Source organism: Protopterus annectens, chromosome 8.part0 (assembly GCF_019279795.1).
Source record: "Protopterus annectens isolate FY-2018-M chromosome 8.part0, PAN1.0, whole genome shotgun sequence".
In the NCBI taxonomy this organism is placed as follows: domain Eukaryota; kingdom Metazoa; phylum Chordata; order Ceratodontiformes; family Protopteridae; genus Protopterus; species Protopterus annectens.
Genome location: NC_056741.1, coordinates 1,584,077,925 through 1,584,098,986, shown reverse-complemented (window position 1 = coordinate 1,584,098,986; position 21,062 = coordinate 1,584,077,925). Strand labels below are relative to the sequence as shown.

The 21,062-nt window shown below is 35.2% G+C and overlaps 1 protein-coding gene across 1 annotated transcript in view; it reads left to right on the top strand.

The window, feature by feature from the left end:
- Positions 1-11,927, top strand: part of LOC122808515 (homeodomain-interacting protein kinase 2-like) — a 125,972-nt gene extending 114,045 nt beyond the window's left edge. The window contains exon 6 of the mRNA XM_044079470.1: positions 11,904-11,927. Coding sequence (XP_043935405.1) covers positions 11,904-11,927 — 24 coding nt within the window. The remainder of the gene's footprint in view (positions 1-11,903) is intronic.
- The last annotated feature ends 9,135 nt before the right edge of the window (positions 11,928-21,062 follow it).

Sequence of the window (21,062 nt, the reverse complement as noted above, 5' to 3'; positions counted from 1 at the left end):
AAATTCAGTAAATGATGGTATAATTGCATTTTTTTAGTTCTTTAAAGTAATTTTCCTGGCTATTGTTAAGCTCCAGAAAACTGGGCATTGAGACTTGGGTATACATTTGGTGAAATGGAGCATAAAACATCAAAATTTTAGGTAATATGAATTTATTAGACCACAGTGCTTGTAAGAAACATTGTTTTTTCCCTATAAAGGTTGTAGAGCTTTGCAGTTATAAACCATATGCTGCGAGTCTTCTTTGAGTAAGAATTTACTCCTCCATTAAATAATACCTTCCTTTTTGTATATAATATCAGTTGTGTTGAAACACAGGTGCCCAGTAGGAAGGTAGCTGGAATAAAGAAGCTGAACCACGACAAAGTAAAATCTTCTTTTTTAATACAAAATGGTGAGCGCTTTTGCAATGGTAACCATTGCTTCATCAGACAGTTCATTCAAACAGCAACAGCACTGAAATACTTTAATTCATTACAAAAACAACCAATGCTACCACTAAAAGTTAATTCAGCACTCAGCAATCAATTAATTACTATGGTTACATTTTGCCCTTTGTTAATTGCTAAAGTCAGAAAAATTCTGTTTAAAAACCACATACACAAAATGTAAATATGACAGTATTTCTTGAGCTGCTTATAGCATATATATCATTAAAGACAAGCATTTGTTGAGATGTATGTATTAAAGTATATGTATTTACTAGGTGGACAACATGTGCATTTATTAGGCAGAATATATGTATTTATTAAGCTGTTGAGTGTGAACTGCTTATACTTTTATATATATTTTTATATATATTTTTATGTTTATATCTTTGCACATACATAGTTACTAAATGGGGAACATGAGCATATGTATTTATTCATTGACCTTTATGTATTTTATTTATATTTATCCACATGTCCTTGTCTTTACATTTTGTATATGTGGTTTTTAAACAGAATTTTTCTGACTTTAGCAATTAACAAAGGGCAAAATGTAACCATCATAATTAATTGATTGCTGAGTGCTGAATTAACTTTGAGTGGTAGGATTTGTTGTTTTTGTAATGAATTAAAGTATTTCAGTGCTGTTGCTGTTTGAATGAACTGTCTGATGAAGCAATGGTTACCATTGCAAAAGCGTTCACCATTTTGTATTAAAAAAGATTTTACTTTGTTGTGGTTTGACTTCTTTATTCCAGCTACCTTCCTACTGGGCACCTGTGTTTCAACATTTTCAACATCTGGGCTGGTTTTGATTTATTTGTTTGCTGCTTGAATACCAATTGTGTGTGGAGTGATAAATGATCTATGTGAAACTTTCCAAGAGAATAATCCCTAAAATAAAGACTACTATGATTTTTGAGGATATTCTGTGGTAGTTAAGGTTTAGTCACTCATTTGAAGAGTATAATCCCAAAAAGTATCTTTGATGTGAAATTCTTAGTTAGTAATTATTGTATATATTTTGGATAAATATGATCTCCAAATCACACCATGTGTTTTGAGATTGTTTAGAAGATCAAAAATAGATGGATATTGTTTTTTTTTAATTATACCTATTAAATCAACTTTAGAGATTAAAAATGGTCAGTTGATTTGTATTATACGCCAGTTTTCCATATTCAAGTCATATTTACCCATTAAATAATCAGTGTTAACCACATCACCCTTTCTCTCTGTTTCTCTCTCAACTTGACTTGATTTAAAAAATGCTAACCTTCTAAGAAATAATTAGATTTTTTTAAAGTTCAGGCTTTCAAAACATTCGGGTGAATATGCTGTATGGAGTATATGAAATGCCATGCTTTTATATCTGGATATTTATATAAACATTGTCTAAATATTTAATATATTTATGTAATTAGAAGCTGTAGGAGTATTGATGTTTTTAAATACATCAGTAGCCACTTCATGTTTTTATTCAAGGTTTGCATATGTTGTATAGTGATTTTTTTGTTATTTAACTGAATTGTTTCATGCAGTTTTTCTCCAACTGGCTAAATTATCAGAATTTAAACATAAAATTACTGTTTTAATAACTGATGATTTAGCACTAGTTACGAGGTCAGCAAATCATGTTCCACCATCTTTCAGTTCTCTTACATGATGTTCCAAAGCTATTCAAGGTTTGTTGGGGTGCTATAGTAATTTCAAATATATGTTGTTAATTGAACAATCACAATTGTGATTACAAAATGTAAGTTAACTGTCTGTCTATTGTGCCTTGTTTAAAGACTATTTAAGTTTTTCAAAAACAGATCAGTTTGACAATTTACAGGTTCTCTGTAAGTCATCATGATTATTTCAACTGACAGCTTGTAAGCTTTAAGACTAAAGTTTTCAGTGTCATTACAAGTTGGTGTTTTAGGTTGTTGCCCTAGTTCCCTCACTCTAGCTACATCTTTTATCTACAGGACCTTGTCCAACAGTACCTGGCTGCTAATACTAGGATTCTGATGAGGTACTTCATTTCTTAGTTGTTCTGGCAGCCATTTTATTAGTTATATGTTCAGAGCTATTCTTTTTAAAGTTTTAACATTATGTAATTAGAAGATTTTATCCTCTGTAACCTTACATCAAGGATGGACAAGAATCGGCAAAACATAGAGTGCCCTACACTCATCTGCCACTAATTCTGTTTACTTTTTCAGTCCTGCTTACCTCAAGCCACCCTCCCATGATTTCAGGGAGAAATAACAGTTGGAATGCCAGCAAAGTTTTTTTTTTTTTTTTTTGGGGGGGGGGGTGGATTACACTGTAGAGTAAAGAATGTTTCCATTTGCATGTAAAGCAGTATCACTGTGGATTTTTTTGTGCTAAAGATTGCAGTGTCACATATGGGGGGGGGGGCAAGGATTGTTTTGCCCAATGCACATAGTACCTACTTCCTATATCAAACAGAGTAGCACCGTAGTCACCTTTATCTCCAGTCTTGATAAGTAGATGGTTAATTGAAAATTCATCCCTCAGGTATGTAGTAAGGCTCTTCTTGATCAGAACAGTTAAGACATTAACTGATTTATTAGGCTACTAATATAGTTACAGATCTTTTAGGGTGCTCTGGGTAGTTTACTCAGCAGTCATTTTGACAACATGCCTAGTTAACAGCTGTAGACATATCAATGAATCCAGTTTACTATCATTTTGTTGATCGCAACTTGTGCGATTTTCATTTGTGTGAGAATGTCGATTCACACTATGTAAACACGAATACCACAATGTTGAACCGTACAATAGCAAATGCAATACAGCATTCGCTGTTGTAAGGTTCGACATTGTGGTACAGATCGCACTATAATGGGGATTGGGAAATGTACCCTTTCCCTCACTATAGTGAGATCCCATAACTTGTATATTAAAGTAGCGGGGGGTGCAGGGGGACTTGCCCCCTGCAAACATGTTATTTATTGTACTACGCACTGTAATGTTGTTCCCGGAAGTGTGGTGACTCTTCGAAAATGTCGATGTCAACATTTGCAGTCACCACACTTCGACTTTATTTCCGTTCGTTCTTTTGATTTTCGCAGCTGTGGATCGATATAACCGCTGTTTGCTGTTGTGCGATCTGGTTATTTGATAGTAAACTATAAATCCTACATCTCATGGCCATTATCATCTCGCAGCCACCTCGGTGCATGGTGGAGCGGTGGGTGATGCTGACCTTATGTGAATTAATGGTGTTACCACTGATATTTTTTTATATATAAATATATATATATATATATTATGGCTTTCTACGTAACACAAGACAATGACCAGCACAAAAAATTGCTCACACACAAAGTTATAATGAACATTAATTTAATGGAAATTGCAAAAAGAAAACACAGCCTCAGTGTGAGTTTACTATACTCATACATACTATGCAACAAATCTAATGTGATTTTTGAAGTAGGGGTTTCAACCCCACAACTTCAGACTCTACATAGACTAACTTTGAGGTCACAAAGTCTTGGAATTATATGCAAATTTGAACATAGTGACTAACAAGACATTCACTTTATTTCCGAGATCAGCAACATTAGCTGTAATGCTCCTTGGAGGTATGTTTCAAATATGAGTTTAGCCAGTAAATATATATTCACTTTACTGCAAAACACTATAGCCTTTGAGTTGTGGTGTGTGTGTATATTAAGCATGAGTTTGCGGAGTAGAAGCTGGGAGACCTCTGAGCAAAACAACATTTAAAATTATTCATATTTTAAAAATTATCTTTGTTGCTTGCAAAATATGTGTAACTATAGTCTATGTAGCTAATGCTGTTTCCACCAAATCATCAATTAACTTAATGAGGTTTCAGCTGTTTGAACTTGATATATTGTGAGTCACCTAAATGTGATTCTGACATCTATCTCCTATTCTTTGTTACAGATATAGATTGTACTATGGACCTAGATAGTCTAACTGACTTTATCATTGATTATGGAGTCTTTAAACAACTATGTACTAGAAGGTCTTATACAACATGGATTTTTGATGCAGTGCAAAGACTGAACTATTTTAAAAATGAGAAAACTGGTTAAACTAGCCAAAGCCTTAACTGTGTTATGTTATGTGAATTCAGGAGCATAAAGGGAACTAAACTAAACAACACTGACATAATATAAGTATCAATATAAGAAAGCACTACCAATAGTAAAATAACTTATAGAAGCATGCATACAAGATTTATTAACCAGCAGATGGTGTGAATTTACTTAGATGGAGACACTGGTTACAACTAAGAAGGGAGTTTCATTAAATAGAACTGTAATTAGTGATAAGAATTTTTTAAAAAGTGGAGAGACTGCAAGAAATTCAGAAGGATATGCATCATTTGAGAAAAGGATTAAGTCAAAAAAGGAAATGTGCTAAATAGCAAAAAATCATCCTTGGAAGAGAAGATTGAACATTAAGCCAAGGAATACTCTAGGAACTCCAACAAAATCCCCATACCATTTTGACAAACATAGTTGTTCAGAATAAGGAAAGGAAACCATGAAAAGTAATATATGTAGAAATAGGCTTACAACTTTGGACAAAACAGTTTTGATCCCTTTAAAGAAAATGAATCTTACTTGAGAACTACTGCCCACCTAGAGGAACATAAGAGACACAGATACACTAAAGAAAAAAAAATGAAAAGGCAGAGGATTACTTAAAGTGATAGATCGAATCACAGGCAAGGTAGACTTCCATATTCTTGGAAAGCAGCATATTTTTTTAGGTATGGACAGGAATACATTAATCAAACAGAAGAACATGATACAGAGGCAGATTTCACCCCAAGGAAATCAGCAGAAGGAGAAAACTGGAAAATATATGAAAAGCTTAATTTGTCATATTAAGTGCTTTCATCCCCACTGTCTGGGACATCATGAGAACAGAGATGGGTTTGCCAGAAGGACCGAATAATGCAGAAAACTTAACAGATTAATCTCAGGAGAAGGCTTATTACAAAAACAAGATATGGAGGGTGGGCAAAGTGCATCTAATACAAATAACAGACCTAAGGAAGGAATACAACAGACAGCATAATAGTTGAATTTAGAACAACTGGTTAGAACTGCTAACTTAGACAAAATAGTAAGAAAGCCAGAAACACAACAGAAGGACTAAAAGAAACCTTTTTTGTGTTTTTAGCCTTTGGGCTTTCTTCAATAAATAGTTTTTGATAGACCACCTTGGGATCTCGATCTTTTTGGACATTTCCAGTCTAGGAATACTTAAAGACAGCCTTCATTGTACCGGAGCAGTGTCCTGCATTTCGTGGACTAAAAGAAACTTAGTAGCATGTACCTGGACACAACACAAGACACACTGTAAAACATATTGAAGCATATACACCTACAGAAAAAACATACATAAGAGTGAGAAGTTATGATTATTGTCTTGTGATAGCAGAAGCAAATGACCTTTCAGATGTCCCACTAAATCAATGAAATAGGTTGTACTGGGTCTCTAAAATTCTAAGCAGAGTATAAAACACACTTTTTGTGAAAGAAGTCAGTGCACACGATTTAGTGATTACCCATACAGAAAAGGAAGGACATTTAATATCTGGTTAAGACAATGGAGAAGTTTGAGTGGATTTTCAGTTGTCAAAATATGGGGAATTGGAACTGCTTATTCAATTGCTATTTGACAGAACTGGGGTAGGGTTCAAGAAATCTGCAAACTTGCAACAACACAGATTAGGAGAAGGTATAATTTTATTTAACCATGACACTAGCATCTACTTTGGAATGAAACATGGAAAATGTTGATATATTAAGGGTTATCTTTCCATAGGCAATACTCAGAATTATGTTGGCCTACATGAGACCACTTTTAAACAACAAGTCACATTATGACCTCTTACAGTGTGTAGAAATCTTTTAGAAGACAATTCTATCATAATCTTAGGAGACTTAAATGATCTACTCAGACTATGAACTATTGTATATCAGTTCACAGTATGTGTCAAACTTTCTTAGCTTTATTAAGTTCCTTGAATTTTGATAAACTAGTAAAGGCGCCTACTTGAGAAAAGAGAATTCATGACTTGAAATTAATCAACACAGTGGGGCTAATTAATATATAGATGCTAGGAGACAGATTAAAGCTACTCCTACTCCTTCCACTCCCTGGAAGGGGTCTGATCATTATTCACTTATATTATTAACTGCTAGTGGTGCAATAAACTAAAGGCTAGTAGCTTGATAAAACAAAAGATAATACAAAAAACAAGTAGCTTGCGGTTCTACTGGTATGGCTGTGTTCTAGTCCGTCGCAACTCCTTGTGCACAATTGCCAGATTAGTTAAAGTGATGACTAGCCTTGTCAAACAAGTAAGTAAATACTAATGAAAGGAATGTATTGAGTACAGTGACTCAGACTGTGGATGGAATCTCTTTAAAAACAAGTATAACTGATATCTTGGTTACACAAGTGCAGTCAGAACTACATGAAGGGGCTAAATACAAAGTTCTGTGGTGGAACCAGAAACTAGTAAAACCCCTGAACTAAAATAGGAGGGTCTACAAAACCTGCACATCAAACCAATGCTTTCACTCTGGATCAGGATATTTGTGGGTAAAATTAATTTTGAATTTACCTTAGTTATATGAAAGATGATAGAAGTAATATAATTGTAAAACATTTTACTTTCTCTTAACTTTCTCCCCATGGCTCTGGTATGCTCTGGAGCAGTTATCAATAAAGGAAAATTGATAGTGTCTTTATCTAAAATGATGGACATCTTCAATGACCACTTTGCTACCCTTAATATTCTCAGTGCATACTGAATTAGCTTTCCATGTCCTTTTGAACTTTGTAGAATATGTTCAATTATTCTATAGGCTGATATTAATAAAGCCATTTTCACAGGGAAAAAAGCACACGTTATATGTTTTTTTTTTCTAATACAATCTCTGGTCACTTAGTTATCAACCACATTAATAACTCTTCTCACTTTAATGTTTAATGGGATCCTTTGGATGGGTATTACCTCTGTTAATTGGAAAGAAGTGTCAAAATACAGGCTCAATTACTTTTACATCAGTAACTAGTAAGTGTTCTGACTTTCATTTACTGCAGTATCTGAGAAGATCTAATAAATACAGTCCTGATTTGGACACCATACAAATGTGTATTCAAGGAAGGGAGATCAAAATTAAGATATCTGACAAGATGCTGAAATAAGCATGTGAATTTGACAAAGAAATGATTTAAGGGTGGATATTCGCTAGAATATCAAGGACAAAGGAAAAGAGGAGTAATAGTGATTGCAAAAGGGTCTCCAGTAGTGATAGAATAGAAAAAACAATAATGGTGACATTATACATTACTATTTCTTTATTTTGACATTTGTTGACTGGGTTAGTTTGACAGGGCAGAAGTCCTTTTTCAGCAGAGACCCAAGGAGAAAAGCTCCGGCAGTATTAGATTAAATTGTTACAACTATTACATGAATTGACATTGGCAGAAACAATACAGTTAAATACAAAATACATTAGACAGGAACATGCAAACGGTCCATGTGCAATGTATGTGACAAACCAACATTAGATATGACATATATGACATGGATAAGGAAAGTTACAGTATAGATGTTACAAATAAATAAAAGTGTGGTAAGGAGTGTGAAACATTAGTCAGTGGGTCGATAGTAGTTATAGACAGACAAGGGAGAGAGGCATTGTATAGCTGATGAGTCAAGGAAAATGGGGTCACCATACTAGGGTAAATCCTGACATAAAACTTGGTTATAAGATAACTGGGGAGAGTATTTGAAGGAAATTGATAATGAAGGAAGGTTAGAAAGAAATTGAAATGTAAAGTGCACAGTAAGGTAGGAAGGAAATTGAGAAGAAGTAGTGAAAGGGTTGTTGTGCAGAAGGGAATCGGGTTTATAAAGGGTTAGAGAAGGTATGAGCTACCAAAATAAAACAGAGTTACCCAGTCTAGTTGTATGTGCATGACCAAGTGTGGTTTGGGCGTTGTTTTAGTAAGAGCCTGTAGAATGAAAGTTTCATGGCTTGTTTTAGGTATGTTGGAATGGTGTTCCAGAGTTTAGATGCATAATAGGAGTATAGTGAGTCACCTGCTGAGTTATAGACTGTTGTGATTGGTAAGAGCTTACTGATTAAGTGGTGGGCTCCTCCTGGAGAGTAGTACTGCAAGGTACGTTTAGTGATGGACATTTTTCTGGTGCATGTATAAAACTGTGTGTGGTAATAAGTTGTGAGCATCTTAAATAGTTGGGTAGGTCAAGCCATTTGAGTTGTTTCAGATCTCTGCAAAGATGAGTCCTGCATATAAGACCAACAACAAATTTGGCTACTTTATTGTAAAAGGTACAGGAATTAGCTTTAAGTGTAGTATTTACTTTTGTAAGACTTGATGTGGCATGTATTGATAGAAGAAGGTAGGCAGATGCTTGTGTTTGTCTTGCATCATCTGTAAGGAAATGTTTAGTTCTATTGAGGCAGCCAAGATTCTGTTGTGTTTTTTTAATGGCTTGTGATATGTGTTGACCAAATTTGTGGTCATTGTCGATTAAGTCACCAGAAGTTTTGTTTAGGTTACAGTTTCAATTCTTGTGTTGCTGGTTGAGGGAATTTCAAAGTATTCTTTTATTTTGGTTTGGTTTTGGAGTGAAGAGCAAAAGTTTGTTTGTTTTAGGACTTATAAGTAGATCTGCATCTTTTAGAAAAGGGTACTTTTCCATTATCAGGGCACCATTTCAAAGGCCCTGGTATGCTCACGCACTGATTGCACAGCTGTTAGGCCTGAAGCAGTTGTTAAAGATTTTTTTTGCATTACAATATGAAATACGTGCAATAGTGATTAAGTAGTGATGCTGACCATTTTGTATTTTGCTTCTCAGATCTCTTATTACTAAAATGCTTAACGTGAAATATAAATAAATAAAAATAAGCAACTGGTCCACTGGCATTTATTTTGTTTGTTTATTTATTTATTGGCGTGAGGTGTGCCTACATCTAAATATCTAAAAATACTATACATAACACAAGTTTGAAAGCAAGAGTTTGCAAACACATCACTAATTGTGTGATTGTTAACATGTAAGGCCGCAAGCAATGTTTTACGACGGCTTCCCTCTCCAAACTGTATAATTCAAGTACAAATAATATGCCACTTGTAGTGCCTGTTCTACCATGCCCACTTAAAAAAATAATTCTTGAAAGGCACATAGAAATACAAATACAAAATCACAACTGCTATTATCTAAAACTCAAAAATCCTTACCGAGGCAACATCTGGCAACAATAAGTACATTTCAAATATCACAGAAGTGAGGGGCAACGCTATACAATGAGGCTGAAGTGCAAAACAGATTATGTCTGACATCCCTGTCTAGAGAGCATTGATACCTGCAAGCAAATGTGACTGTCAGTTTGTTAGGAAACAAACAGATGTTGACAAATTACATCTGCAGTCATTCGGCTGGAATATTCACTATGTGCAGCGACCTGTTGCCCCGATAATGGAAAAGTACCTAGAAATGTTTCAATAGATAGAATTTTGGATGATGTCTTGAAGTGTTGGTAGGGATGGTGCTGCACGTCTGTGAGGTTAACTGCTTAACGGTTATGCCAACCCCTAATATAAGGGTTTATTTGTCAGCAGATTAAGCAATGGTAGTGAGATGGGTGGCAAAATGTAGTTTGTTTATAAAAATGTTAAATAAAAGGGGGTCTAATACTGATACTTGTGGGACACTGACAGTGACTGCTATGAAGAAGGAAATATTTTGTTTCAGTCTGACTGCATTCTGCATGTCAGAGAGATAGCTATGGAACCATGAAGGAGAGAGAGCGAGAGAGAGAGAGAGAGAGAGAGAGAGAGGGGTAGGTGAGGCTGAGGGATGAAATTTCAGTAAAAAGATGTTGATGGAAAGCAGCGTCAAATACTTTTGATAAATCTAATAATAGTGACGATACCAGGTTGCTGTAATTCTATGAAGAGTTTATGATACTGGTGAAATTGCAGAGAGTAGTGGTGTAGTATGGTGAAGTGTAAAACCATGCTGTGTTTTGGACACAAGGCTCTTAGAGTTAATATACTTCACAGTTGTGAGCAGATGCATTTTCTTCTAGTTTCTTAGACAGAGGACATAAGATGTCAGTAGGTCTATTGTTGGAAAAGTCTGTTGGTGTCACCATTTTTATGGGATTTTTTTCCAGCTGCATGGGACATATATCTCAGATATGGATCAGTTTATCAGTATGGGTACAAGAAAAGACGCAAAAGCAGCTGTTACTGTTTAGATATTCTATTGGAAGTTGGTCAGCCATATAACTAAAGAAGATGACCACCACATTGCCATTGTGGTCAGAAAGTCCTTCTGTGTGGCACATTTCATTACTATGGGTTTTGCATCCAGGAAGAAAGAGGTCATTGTCTCCCTCTACTCTTCCCTCATTAGGCCAATCATAGAGTACAATGCCCCATTTGGCATGTACCTCACTAGACACCTGCAACAACTGCAGAGGCAGCAAAAGTACCTCACAGAGAGGATCCTAGCCCTTAAACACTTGTCATGTATGGACAGACTCAAAAAAACTCCAACTATTCTCTGTCTCATATCGCCTACTTAGAGGCGATCTCTGCTTAACTTACAAAGCCATGTCTGACCCAGCTCTGTTGGAAATGATACATCTAAAGAAATCCCAATCCCTCCGCACCACATGGTCCAGAGACCTCAACCTCATTACCACAATCAACAAAACAAGCTAGAGGGACAGGTTCATAACCCAGAGACTACCCATGTAATGGCATAGACTTCCCATACATGTCAAACAGAGCACCTCACTGGCCTTCTTCAAGAGAAGTCTTGATGAGTGAATGGGAAATAGAAAGTTCACCCCGGGGATCACTCCAGTGGCTCTACTCGATAGAGGCACTTGGAACTAAGGTCGGGTGGCATGATGCCAAGGTAATCCTATGGCTAGACTTGTAAAGAGTCTAGGGCCATTAGCCTAGTACACACCTATGAACCTATGTTTTTTAGTTTCAGTAGAAGTTTTCTTATAGCAGAGGGTGAAGACTGGGAAGAAGGAGAATGAATGCATCTAGATAGAACAAGATGGGGGGAGGTGAATTGTTTTTATTAATCAGAGATGTATTACCTGTATAAAGTATGAGTTGATATGAAATAGTATTGAGTCAGTGGTGTTAGTTCATAGCTGCCCTTGTGAGCCATTTTAAGCCTAGCCAATTTCCCCTTCAGAAGTGGTAATCAAACCATGTACATTGTTTCTGTGAGATAAACTCATTATTAATTTCTTTAGTGATGACCAAAAAAGTATTTTTTGTGCGTGTGTGGGTGTGTGGGTGTTCATAGTGAAGGGTGTTGTAATGTGATCCTTAGTGTGACTTCTAAGATACCTAAATGTTTGAAATGTATTTTGTGTTCTGCTTTTTTGTCAGACTTTGCAGGCTTTGTCTCGTTGAAGCATTTTTTTTTTGTTTCTTTAATTATCGATGGTGAAGGGCTTGATTTGACTCTTTTTTGTTCATATAGTGGTGAGTCTGTTTAGAATATTTATAAAATTTCATTCAACAGTGATGCAGCAGCAGCCTCAGGTGTGTGGATTTTAAGTTCCAGTTAAACTGGGTCAGAGAATTGATAAAGATGTCACTGTTAAATGTTGTTATATTATCTATCTGGTTATAAATTATGTTTTTGGAATGGGCAGTGTAATTTCTGACTGCATAACTGAGAATGCGGTTGCTTATTGCGTTTGGCAAACATCCATATGTTTGATTTGTGCTTAGTTTGTTGTTAAGGATCCAATGTAATATTGAGTGTCTGTCCCACTTTTTGTTGATTCTGTTTGTGGAGGTGATTAGCTATGTACAGGTATATAAGTTAATTGATTCTGAAGGAGTCATTGTTGTTCAACTGCCAGCTTATGTTGAGGTCACCTAAAATAATAGTTTCTTGTTGAACATGGTGAGATATCCACTAGTGAATATCATCCGCTGTTGAAATGTTGTTACCAGGTAGAATATAAATTGCTGAAATATATAGACTTTTTACTGTTGATTTTGAGGACTGATATAAGAAGTTCTGCATTGTTAACTTCTGAGATCTGAATAGGGAGTGGAATTATTTCTAATCAGTGTTTCTAGATAATGACAAAGCCACCAGTATGTTTGTTTTTCCTGTTGAGCCTAAGTATATTAAATCCATGGGGTGACTTCAACAGCTAACATGTCTTCCTTTATCCAGTTTACAGCAATACTAGTATATTAGGGAAGTGAGTAGCTAGGTATATGCGAATGTCCTGGATTTTGTTACATATATTTCTATCATTCATGTTTAGAAGCAGGTGTCTGGATTCAGAGTTAAATGCAGAAGTCTATCTGGAAGTATTTATAGTGTTGACTGAGTTGTTGGTTTGCTGTTTAGTGGAGCCGGGGTTGGGGTGAATGTCAATGCTGAGTTTCTGGGTGGAATTATTGTATGTAGAAGTATAGAGCCATTTACATTTTAGATTACCTTTTACTGCAATGTTTGTTTCTAAGGACTTTTGAGTTGATATTTCTGTAGCTGAAGAGGTCTGAGAAAGTAAAACAGTAGAAGTAAGGTATTATTTTGTGGGAGATCTGGGGTTTGTTATGGTGTGGTAAACTTTAAGTTATTATGAATAATATTTATCGGTATGGGAGAGATATGATGGCTAGTGAAGTTGGTTGGTGCAGTGACTACACAGAGTTGCAGCATATTGCTTAGAGGCATTGTTGGTAGGTGATACAGTCAGTCTATATTATATAAGGGGAGACTGATTGGATGAATGGAAGGGGAGTATTGCTAAAGATTTGCTTAGAATTTCTGTCAGAGAGAGAGAGGGCTCAGAAGGACTGGATAAAGTGCAGAACAGTATTGGAGGGAGAAAAGATGTTTTGAGTGGTACTAAATATTTGACAGAAGTTGAGAATAGGTGAACAGCAAGAACAGAGATTCTCTAATAGTAGTAAAATAGTTTGGGGGAGTGCAGGGATTGGGTGTCACAAGTGGAAATAAGTAGTATAATGCTGAAGGAAGGTGCAGCGAGTGGGAATTGGGGGTAGGGTAGGGGGGCTTACTTGACCTTAGGGGGCCTTTTACTTCAGAAAGCAATCAGTTTTTAGTTATTGCTAAATCATTAGTATGGAAGCACAGTCATACAGGTAATCTTCCAGTTACTGAAAGAGAATAAGCTTTGGGGAGGACATTACTGGGTTAGACAGTGTAATCTAATGGCTCAGTGTAATGACAGTGACCAAGTAGGTCAGTGGTCCATGGGGTGTACAGACTACACTCTTTGGAGGATGTCACATCCACTGTCCATCACAGCTAAGTGAATATCTGACAATTTGTAAAAATAACAACAGGCACAGGGAACCCAGCTATAAAGACAAAACTTCTTTAATCCGAAACAATTACAGGAACAAATAGTAACAGTAATAACGCTGTAATATAAATTTCCTTTTACATTTTCGTCAACAAACGTCATCAGATTATCTGAGGGAAACAAGATAGAAGGAGCAAGGGAGGAGAAAGTAAAATGATGATGGGATGAGTGTGAGTTAGAGAGACAAAGGACACTAGACACCTCATGTGGGAAAGGTGCACTGTCATAGATATGACAAAAATAGGGAAGAGGAAGCAGGCAGTATTTAGGGATTGTTCAGGAAAACTGAAGTTGTAATAAAGAAATGTAAATATGTATATAGTTATAGGAAGGGGGTAATAAAAAACAACCAACGAGGACAGCAATGTAGAGGAGGAAAGACTAGGAAGGAAAAGATAAATAGAAGACAAGACAAAAGAGAGGATGAAAGAAGGAAAATAAAACTTAGAATAAAAATGGGCACACAGATATTAAAATTAACAATATGGAATTTAAATAAATTAGGAAGTAAACAGAGAGGGAAACAGAGATTTCTAGAAGAGACACAGAAGCAAGACACACAGGACAAACATAAGAAATTAAAAGGTAGGGGATATCAAACAATTGCAGTTGCCTCATGGGGCATGAGAAATAGAAGAGATATGTTTTTTTTTTCTGTTCAAGAAAAGCCTTCCACCAGAAGTAAGAGAGAAAATACTAGATATGAAAGGAAGGTATACTGGAATAAAGGGTTACAGAGAAAATAAAATCACAGAAGTCTGTATTTATATAACCTCACAAATGAAGGAAAAGTAATCAGAGATATACTTACAAAATTTGTTAAATTCCAACAAGGTGTAACCATAGTAATGGGGGACTGAAACATCACGGCAGGATGAAAAGCTGTGAGACAGGGACCAAGAAAGAGAAAGTTAGCCAAAGAGGAAAATTTCTGAGAGACTGTATGAAAGGGAAGGAATGGACAGATACATGGAATTAAGCAGAAAACAGAAAAGAGGTATCTACTATTCAATACAGAGTACAATCTTGAATACTGAAAAAATGTATAACAGAGGACACATGTAAAGTGAAAAATATAGGAGTTGGTCCGATATTCTTCTTGAACTATGCTGCCTTAAAAATAGAGTACAGATTTGGGGGGGTTAGAAAGACACTGGATTCCAACATAATCTACTGGAAAGATAAGGCAAAACATGGCTGAAGCAGTTAACAAAGAAAGAGATGGAAGAAAAAGAGGAAGAAGTATTGAATACATGGGCTGAGACAAAGGCAAACATTTTGTAACGCTAGAAAAATAGAAAGGCAAGAGAAAATGCTCAGGGCAGAATTAATAGAAATCTAAAGAGATAAAAGAGAGAGAGAAGGAGAGAAATGTAAGGAAAAGAGAGAGGGAAATATTAAACAAAAACTACTGGAATGAGATGACAGAAAAATTAAGAACAAGAAAATAGCAGCAGCAAAGTGTAATTTTAGTGAAAGCTGTAAGGCAGTGAAGCTACAACAAGAGGTAGAAATAGGGAATGTATAGCATGCAAAATGGTGACTGAAAAAGAATGGTGACAGAAGGAGGGATATTACAGAAATTCCTGAAGTATTCTAGGGACCTATATGCTAAAGAGGCAGAAAGAGTAGAGAACACAGAAGAAATAGAACAGGCATGGCAAATATGTCAGATGGAAAGGAGAGCAGAAGAGAAGGGAGTAGACTTAATGAAAAAGATATTGAGAGAAGATGTTCAGAAAAAATCTATCAGTAATCACTGTGGACACAGAAAAACTGTTTGATCAAGTCATTTGGGAATACTTATGGAACAGGAAACAGAACAAGAAGTGGAAGAACAGGATCATTCCAGTAGAAATGGGAAAATGGGAAAACAATATAGCGGAGATAAAGGAGAAAACAAAATAAAGTAAGATATTGGTCACAAATAGTAGGAGGTAAAATGGGATAAGATGAGAGAGAAATTCCATTCAGAGAGAGAGAAATGAAATACAAATACATGGGAATAGTTCATGCTAGTAGGAAAATGTGGAAAACATATTTGGAGAAGAGGAAGTACCAGTGTTTGTATAAGCAATCATACAACGATGGGGGGAGGTGCTAACGAAGGTATTGATAAAGATAGCAAAAAGTGGAGAAGGATAAAGAGATAAATAGCATGAGGGACAATGAAAAAAATGGGAAAAAGTAAATTAGAGAAAAGGGATTGGACATGAGAAATACCCAGAGTAATTATAAAAGTGAGAACATTTAAACTTTTTGTGTGGAAATGACTTAACTATATTTACACGCAGAGAGATAAAGAGACTATCAAAAATACTTCTAAATTTGGAAAGAACATGTTGAAGGTGTGAAGAAGAAAGAGGTGCATGGACACACGCATTCTGGGAGTGCAGAGAATTAAGTGGCTTTAGAGAATAGATAAGGAATATTGTAAGGTAAATGTGTAAGGGAATAGCAGAGGGTTGTGAACAAACTACATTTACTAGGGAATTCAGTGGACATGAAAGACGAAGAATGAACATTAACTGGTTTGTTGATGACAGTTCAAAAAAAATGTATGTATATATATATATATATATATATATATATATATATATATATATATATATATATGGGTCTACCTGAGATGGTCGACAAGCCATTTGATCGACTTTCATTTGGTCGACAATTCATTTGGTCGACAGGCAGATTTGCCCCCCTCCCCAATGTTGTGAGACCCTGGAGTTGATATATATTGTTGGGGGGGGGGCAAAGCCCCCCACATACAACTGCTTGTCGACCAAATGAACTGTCGACCAAATGAATGTCAATCATATGGCCTGTCGACCATGTGATAGGGATCCATATATATATATATATATATATATATATATATATATATATATGTGTGTGTGTGTGTGTGTGTGTGTGTATAAACAAGGATAATCATTCCAACTTTAAGAAGAGGTAGTATTGAACAAAAGGTTGGCTAGAGCCGAAGTTACTGGATCTTTAAAACTAGCGGAAACAAATTTCCAGGGCTGAATGGCTTTTTATCTAATAAAAAACCGTTGAATGAAATTGAAAAAATGAAATTAGTTTTTTTATTTTTAATTCCTATATATTTCCTAGTAGTTAGGTATATATTAAAAGTAGATCCCCCTTTTTTTTTCTCTTTAATTTGTGGTTAGCCAACTGGGCATTTTTATCGGTTGTTGTTTAACATTACAGTATATGCATTACTAAACATCATTAATTTTATACAGGGGCTACACTGATGTACAGGAATGGTTTTGATCCTCTTGCCATTGTTGTCCCATAAGGGTATATTAGTTACATATTTTTTTTATACCCATAGATACATTTTATATCTGTTGCTTTGTGAATATGTGGTTATGTTTGTTTTATGATTTACATGCATGTGTGTATATTCTAAACATGATGTGTAGTAGTATACTACTATGTAAATTTAGTGGTAAAACACTTTCTTTACTATCTTTTCTTGTTAATAAAATAAGTACCACTAGGATAGTATGCTGAATTAATTGTGTGTTTTTGCAACATGGTTTATCCTAGTACATATGAAATAGTTGTAGTTTCGTGTGTAATACAGATATGCTTTTTTACTTCATCACTAGAGAATTAATATATGTGTTTATATTTTTTTTTTTACACTGATATATATATATTATATTATATATTTTATATATTTTTTATTTTTTTTTATATTTTTATTTATATATATATGGGAACATTAATTTTTAGTAATAGAAAATATACATCTTATATAGTCTTTGGTGGGGAGGTATGAGTATGATAAAAATGCTAAATGCTGGATGGTATTTAAATTTTTTTTCTTAGTTTCTCTTCTCTATGGTCTTTCTTTAGGACCTTGCTTTAGGGTTAGAGGAGTTAGGAGGAAGAGAATAGAATCATCAGACCTGTGATTAGGATGATGATTGATGTTAAATTTATTTTGCAAACAGTTTGTTGGTGCTTCTTTTTTTGATTTTTTTTTTTGGTGGCTTTTACTTTGGTGGAACTGTCTTAAATAACTTGCTTTGTCTTATTTTTATTAAGGAGATAAGTTGGCTAGCTATTATTATGAGTATGAGACAAGGAACACAGACATATTGAATGAAAGAAGAAAAAAGTGAAACTCTGGTGTGTGAAGTCTTCTCTCTCTTTTTTTTGCCAAGTTTTGCTGTAATGCTTTTGTTTAAAAATTTTTTTTTGTTGTGAATGTTTTTGTGTTTGTATTTTTTTTATGTCTTGTTTTTTTAGCGTTTTGTTGTTTTTTTGAATTTTTTGTTATGCTTTTTGATTGTGAAAATGAATTGCATGAAAGAAAATGAATTGGATGAATTTTAAAAATTGAATGAAATGAATGAATATTTTAAATTAAATTGATAAATAAAGATTATTAATTAATTAAATTATTAATGATTAGTTAAAGTTGTATAGTTTTAACTATTTTTTTTTATTTTTATGACATTTGATCTGATTTTACAATGTTTTTTTACATATTTCCATTCTCTGTTCTTTTTTTTGTAATTTTATTTTTTTCGTGGGACTTTTCAGTTTATTGTGTCTGTGTCAGGAGACTGGGACTACTCTATAGAACTTTTTCTGACTGACTGCATTTCTGACTTTTGAACTTCATTACTACCCCAATGTTGTGCGACCCTGGAGTTGATATATATTGTTAGGGGGGGGGCAAAGCCCCCCACATACAACTGCTTGTCGACCAAATGAACTGTCGACCAAATGAATGTCAATCATATGGCCTGTCGACCATGTGATAGGGATCCATATATATATATATATATATATATATATATATATATATATATATATGTGTGTGTGTGTGTGTGTGTGTGTGTGTATAAACAAGGAGATGGAAAAAGAAATCTCACCACAACAAGTAATAAGAAGCATGGACCAACTGGAGACAGCAGAGAAGCAGGAAACAGGAGAGAAAATTAGAAATAGCATCAGATAAGATGGAAGAAATGGCAGCAAAGGGAGTCACGACACATTCAGAAACAGGCTGAATGAAAAAAGAAAAGAGCAAGACAGGCAGAAAGCAGTGAAGCTTTCCTAGGAGGGAGGGAATATATAAAACGTTAAGGGACAGGAATAAAGGAAAAGGGCTTCTGTACATAACTAAGAAACCAGCAGCATAACATGGGAAAGATAGAGACGTAATAGATAAAGACACACATGCTGCCTATTAAAAGAGAGCAGAGGAAAAAACTGCCCAAGAGGAGAAGCTGGATAGTTAATTAATTATTTAATTAATGTACCTACTGAGGTAGAGCACTGATCAAGTTTGACCAATTTCAGTCTCAGCCTGGGAAAATGACGCGTAAATAGTTAAAAGTTAAATAGAATGGTAAAATAATTTGTATGACTCTAGAGGATGAATATAAAGAGGAAAATGCACAGAAAAATGATTATTATGGTATGGTTAAATTGTAGACATGGTGAGAGGGAAGCATAAAAGAAGTTGTAACCATTGGTTCTTGTCTGAATTCAAATGTAACTAGAGGAGGGTGGGATTATGACAAACAGAAAGAATCATGCACCAGTGGAAGAATACTGTCACCATGTACAGGGACTGCCAAAGAGTATGGATATCGTTAGTAACATACAGGAACTGAAAATGATTCTAGTCCCTTCAGTTTTCTATACTGGTCTGGTGTATTTTTATCAACCCCAGGAGAAAGTGTGGTGCATAATTAATAAATAGTTGAATTAATTTATTTGGGAGGAGAAGGCAAGAGTTAAGTGGGATAAGTTAATCATCTGTGTAGAACAAGATAGTTTAGGATTACCTGATTTGAAAGAAAACCTTAGAGCTACATATTTAAAGTTCATATACATAACTCAAGCAGAAGTTTATAAATCAAAGAGGACAAGGATGTTGATGAAATGGGGAGGAATTTGAGAAGTAAGAAGATAGCAGATTTTTGGATACAGGACCTTAAGTAAAATACCAGCCAGACAGAATATTATATTCATAAAGTAGCTGAACATTTTCTAAAACATAAGTCAACATGAGAACAGAGAATGGCCATAGGAATGATAGCAAGTAGGGGTACAGGAAATAGGCAAGAGGGGTATGGAATTTACTGGAGAAAATCGGCAAAAGAACCAAGGCAATGGGAGCAAATACCTAGAGAGGGAAAGGTAATTGAGTGCGATGAGATCAAGCAGAGGTTTGGACTGCAGATAAAAGGCTGGCTTCCCTACCAGGGACTGATAACAGAGTATAGGCAAATAGAAAGGGATAGTGGAGTGCAGACTGCAAGACCAACTCTTGTAATATTTTCAACGGAGTCTAGAACTGAAATTGCCATTAAAAAAGGAATAATTATAAACTACTGTATGATAACTATAAGAATCAGAGCGTAGAAAATACTGGGAAGAGAAACTGAAAAGGCAATTTACAAAGGAATAATGGGAGGACTTAGCTCCCAAGTATGCAACAAAGTTCATATGATTTAGGATTTTTGCTTGGAAGTGTTTGTATAGGTATTTTTATATCTCAAGCAAACCATAATAGTAGATGTCATACTGATCACTGTTGCAGTATTAATACCAAGTAGGATATCCCACCAGGGATATATGTCCAACCAGGTACCTTCCTCTCACAGAGAATGTCTGACATGACAGAAGAGTGCCAAGGTTATGTGGTACATAAGGAACATATGGACAGACAGTACCTCAGAACTTTATTGCCATCAGCCAGATCACTGAACTTTCACTTCTGTGTTGGTGTCATATGTACATTTGGCATTCCTCTTCTCCCTTCATGCAAACTGCACTTAATTTGTCTAATTCTAAAGGAGTTATTTCTTCAGGGCATTATAGAATTGGTCTCTCCTCATCAGAGATCAGCAGGGTTATATCAGTTCAAGACTTCTGGATTTGTCCCTTCTCAACTTCTTTTTGAGAGTCCCAAAAACACAAAATGCTTACCCTGCAATTTCTTCTTCTCATGACTCTGCCTCAAGCTTTCTTGGTAACTGTGGATATAAAATATGTATATGTTTATAAGATTTCTATTTTGAAACAGTGTTTTCAGTTCTGTGTTTGCCCTTTTGACTGTCAACTGTACCAATACTTTCTGCATGCCCCTGGGAATACAGATTTTTCCCTTACTTAGATGGCCTGCTACTTTGGGCTCTTATGAGCAAAAAGC